Here is a 4814-nt window from a genome sequence, read left to right as displayed (position 1 = left end):
AAATTAGAATTATGGTAATTGTCGTTGTTGTATATAAGTGAATAATCAAGGGAAAGTTATTATCGAAAAAAGAAATGGTGGCAATTGGCAAATACTAAAAACCCTGATCAGATATTCAAAACAAAACCCTACAACAGGCATTCAAATACGCATAAATTTGATGAGAATGGATGAAATTAAAACATGAAACAGACATCTATTGAAAGTGGAGCAATACTAAAAAGAAACAACATTAAAATCGAAATGAAGCTTCAGAATATGAAAAGCTTACATGAAGGATTCGAAGATGTCGAAGTGAAGAACATTCAGTTGAAGAATCCTGAAGACGTTCCAATGGGGATCAAATGGACCTAATTGTCCCTGCAGATAAGAGATATCATCCACAAAAAACCTCAAATTACCATGGCCGATGGGTTGTGAACGGAGTCGACAAAAGAATAGGTAGAGTCGAGTAATCGGAAGATATTGGGTGAGAGAGTCAATCGCATCGAATCGATTAGGTAAGGGGAATGGTTTCTGATTGAAGGTGAAGCCGCAGAGATAAGTGAGGAAGAAACTGGATTTGTGTCTCGTGTTAGAAAACGAAGGCGGTGAAAGAAGTAGATAAAGAATAGAGGCGGTGTAAATCTGCTGTAGATTTGTAAATGGATGCAGTGGGAGGTGGGGAGGACAACATAAGTTCATAACATCGTAAGGATCTTGTATATAACAAGTATCAAAAGGAACAGATGAAATCATTATGATTAAAAATAACCCACCAAACATAAAAAAAAAAAAGAATTCCAGCCAATCATAAAAAAGTCCTATTCATGTGGTAATTCTATATAATTCCCTGTAATGAATAAGAAAAAAATGATAGTTTTTTTTTTTTTTTTTTTTTTTTTTTTTTGTAAACAAAATAGAACATTGTTGACCTCTGATCACTTATCATCTGTGTGTATTACTGTTAATTTGCATTATTGAATATTTTCTTTGACTAAAACCAGATCCACTTGATTTTTTTTTATTATTTTTTTCTATCGTAAAAGGAAGACTATGACTTCATCTTCCATTCTCGCATATGACATTTCAATGGCTTCCGGTTCTTCCTCTTGTATTACCGTTTCTCCTACCTCGCTAACGTTTTCCTAAGCTTTAGAGGCGAAGATACTCGTAATTCATTTACAGATCATCTTTATTATGCATTAAAGCGACCAGGAATTTGTACTTTTAGCGATAATAACGAAGAAATCAGTAGAGCTGAACACATGAAGCCAAAGATCGAGAGTGCAGTTAAAGAATCTAGGGATTCAGTAGTTGTATTGTCAAAAAACTATGCAACGTCCACTTGGTGCCTAGACGAGCTTCTGTTGATCCTCACACAAAGAAGGGAGTGCAGTCATTTCGTTCTACCAGTTTTTTATCACGTTGATCCATCTGACGTTAGGAATCAAAATGAAACCTACGAAATCGAAGTCAAAGCCTCTTCAAAGTGGACAAATGACAAAGTTAACCAGTGGAAGAAAGCTCTTAAGGAGGTTGCTGATTTGGCCAGCATGGTTTTGTCTGGGTATGCTTGTTTATCTGTTCTTAATTTAATCTTTACTGATATCTATTTGAGCATTTTTAACTGGATAGTACTTTATTCAATAACTGGACTATAATTGGTATTAACCTCTAGCCAAATTTTGGTCTATATATCAAATTCATGACCCAGTCAATTTTTTGTTGTTAAATTTGTCAATAACTTTGAACTTTTAGGGGATGTTTGTTTCATAGAAATTCGGAGGAGTTGGTGAAAATGTAATTCAATTAGAAATAAATACAAGTTGGGTTATCCCACTTGGTTAATATGGTCTATAACATGGTGTTTTATAGCAAGGAGGTGCTGAGTTCAATCCCGACTTATAGTTCTGAAAAAGAATTCGAAATAAGTGAGAAAAATGTAATCAGGAACAAATAGGCAACGATTTCCTCTTTTTATGTCAAGAGGTGAACAGGTTAATGCTTACCATATACACGTTTGACTCTTGACTAGAGCTAAAGCTAAGTAAGTTTTTGGTTCTTTCTCGAAAAGAAGAGTACGTTTCCAATTTACAGTTTAGCCTTTTACGAACTGGACCATAAGGGATTTAATTTACATAATTTTGTGTAATCTATCAATATTTGTTTTATTTTAATTTAGTTTTCATATACAGTTTAATATTTAGTAAAAGTGAAAAAATCTTCTATGCTATTGTAAACACTTTAATAGACCAGGTTTTATTTGAATTTTGATCTTCATTGCGGAACTTTTAATCAAATTTAAACATTTATCAGTAGTATGTTGCATTAGGAAAGTTAATTATTCATTGAGTAATTATATGAATCATCATTCATGCATGTGCTAAAAGACATGTTTAATCTTTATTTTCAAAACTTAATTCGGACGATCCCATGTTTGGTTTAACTTTGCACCCTTCATCTTTGAAAGACGATTTTGTTTTGAACTTAGTCGGTGCCAGAATTGATATGACCATAATACCTTTGTATTTTTAATTTTCAATCAATTTGATGTTTTTATTGTTATTTTTAAATATATAAAAAAATAAAATAAAGGCCTACTACACCACTGACCACCCCTCCACCTTCACTTTCCCCACCTTTCACTTTGTTGTTGATCGGAAACATACACATAGACTCGATGAGAGTGAAAGAGGAGACCCAACTTGCTGCCAAGTCACCGACCACCATCACCGTCTCCACTCTCCGACAGACCTTCTCTACATCTATCGAGTCTCCACCCAATTCCCTCACTCACTCACCCTAACCATCGACGTACGAAACCACTTCTAGCAATGTTTGAAGACACCACCTCGTCAGAGAAGTTGACCTCGCAAAGCTTCCATCACCTCTATCGCTACTGTAGATCTGCGCTGAAACCCTAACACCATTTGAAACCCTAACTATTGCCACATCTGTTCGAATACTTAGATATTAGGTGATGGTTATGTATATATGTGCGGATGGTGACCGGACCAGATGCACATCAATTAAGAGATATAAAGACGATCTAAGGTTTAGCTTTTGACACTTCAGATGTAGACAACGATTTAGGGTTTTGGTCTACCCATCCCCTTCCCCTTTAGATCTTCGTCGCTAGGATACCACGTCACACCCATCTCCTCTTCTTCTTCGACCATTCAACCATACTATCGATGATGAGAGGAGATCGGTTGTTAGAGTCTTCTTTCGACAAACCCAAAAAATCGAACTTAATAGTGGTGGTGGTGGTCGGACATGGTGGTGTTGGTCAATGACAATGGTGAAGGAACCATATATTTAATTAAAAAATTTCTTTTAATAAATTAATAATTAATAAATAAATCAAAAAAGAAATAAATAAGGGCAAAATGGTCTTTTTATGCCCGAAAGATGACATGTGTAAGTTTTAAACTAACAAGGTACAATATGAGTTAATTTTTTAAAATAGGGACCAGACGTGCTTTTTTGCACTTATTCTTCTTGATGACATTGTTGAACTGAGCCACTTCGTAGCTTTACCAGGGCATATTAACAAACAAAGCAAGATTATAATAACAATAAGAGAAAACAATCTAGGTACACGGTTTGAGTCTAGGTCTTGGAGGTGTCAAGAGTACCAAATGAAATTACTGGATGATGATGAATCATTAGAGCTTTTGAGTCGACATGCCTTCATATCGAAAAGTCTAATGGAAGGTTACTAGGAGCTTGCAAAATAGGTATTGACGTATTGTGAAGGAAATTCGTTAGCATTGGAAGTGTTGGGTTCCTCTCTATCACAAGATAATAGCATCCTATTTTGGAAAAGCACATTGAACTCATTGGGAAAAGATATTGACGTTGGAATTAAATGTGTACTAATTAGGAGCTACAACTCCTTGCCACATGACTCTAACAAAGAGTTGTTTTTGCATATTGCTTGTTTTTTCGTAGGCAAAGACATGGATTACATGGTAAACATAATGGAGCATGATTACTTCGTAATATTTGGGATCAAAAGTCTAATCAATAGATGCCTTCTTTCTATCTCACCAAACAAGAAAATTATGATGCATCCACTGCCATAGGAGATGGGGAGAGAAGTAGTCCATCAAGAATTACCAAAGAACACTGCACAACGTAGTAGAGTCTGGTGTAATAAGGAATCTTATGATGTTTTGCGAAATGGAAAGGTGATATGCTTCCTTTGTTGAAGCTTCTTTTTCCTTCACATTGTATTAGTTTATCTATAATTATATAGTTTTTTTATTTTATATATTATTAGGGGTCAAATACAATGGTGTTAGCCTATATATGTCTTTAGCCCACATGTTTATGGGCCCTTTACGCTTTAGTTGATTATGATTTAGTCTTAGCTAGTATTTATTCTCCCATTTCTTCTTTGTATCCTTCATGCTTTTCATTGTGAACCTTGTAATTTCTCTCTTTTAATAATCATATGAAAATATTATCCTGGTATCAGAGTGGAGGTTTGATACATTGTTAGAAGGTTTTGTAGCAGTTATCTGTGGCGTAGATCGATCTCTTGCTCTTTCCCAGTTTATGTTCGTTTGATTGTTGGTATTCGTTTGCTTTTATTAGTTTGTCGTTGTTGTTGTTCGATCTCTTGCTGTTCAATTGGTTGCTTCTGTTGGTTTGTTGCTCTCCTCATTCTCTGATTGCTTATCTATTGTTGTGGTTATTTATCCATTGCTAACATGACTAGAAAAGATGATTCCCTTCAGTCAACTGGTACTCAACTAGATGGAAAGAATTATACGTACTAGAGTTATGTTATGAAGAAATTCCTTCGTGGGAAGGATATATGGGGC

At 35.1% G+C, this 4814-nt stretch overlaps 1 protein-coding gene across 1 annotated transcript; it reads left to right on the top strand.

Moving 5' to 3' along the window:
• The first annotated feature begins 1023 nt into the window (after positions 1 to 1023).
• On the top strand, positions 1024 to 4464 carry LOC111896816 (disease resistance protein RML1B). Its single transcript, XM_023892802.3, has 2 exons — positions 1024 to 1549; positions 3937 to 4464. The coding sequence occupies exons 1-2, from the start codon at positions 1248 to 1250 to the stop codon at positions 3974 to 3976; spliced, it is 342 nt and encodes a 113-aa protein (XP_023748570.1). The 5' UTR covers positions 1024 to 1247; the 3' UTR covers positions 3977 to 4464.
• Positions 4465 to 4814: the final 350 nt, after the last annotated feature.

The sequence above is a fragment of the Lactuca sativa genome, chromosome 9 (genome assembly GCF_002870075.4).
Source record: "Lactuca sativa cultivar Salinas chromosome 9, Lsat_Salinas_v11, whole genome shotgun sequence".
NCBI lineage: Eukaryota > Viridiplantae > Streptophyta > Magnoliopsida > Asterales > Asteraceae > Lactuca > Lactuca sativa.
The sequence above is the reverse complement of the archived record's forward strand: the minus strand, read 5'-3'. Positions and strand labels throughout refer to the sequence as shown.

Excerpts from the sequence above, each read along its gene's own strand:
- LOC111896816 (XM_023892802.3), top strand. The coding sequence starts at position 1,248 with ATGAAGCCAAAGATCGAGAGTGCAGTTAAAGAATCTAGGGATTCAGTA. Across the intron at positions 1,550-3,936 it reads GCCAGCATGGTTTTGTCTGG|GCAAAGACATGGATTACATG; the intron begins GTATGCTTGTTT and ends GTTTTTTCGTAG.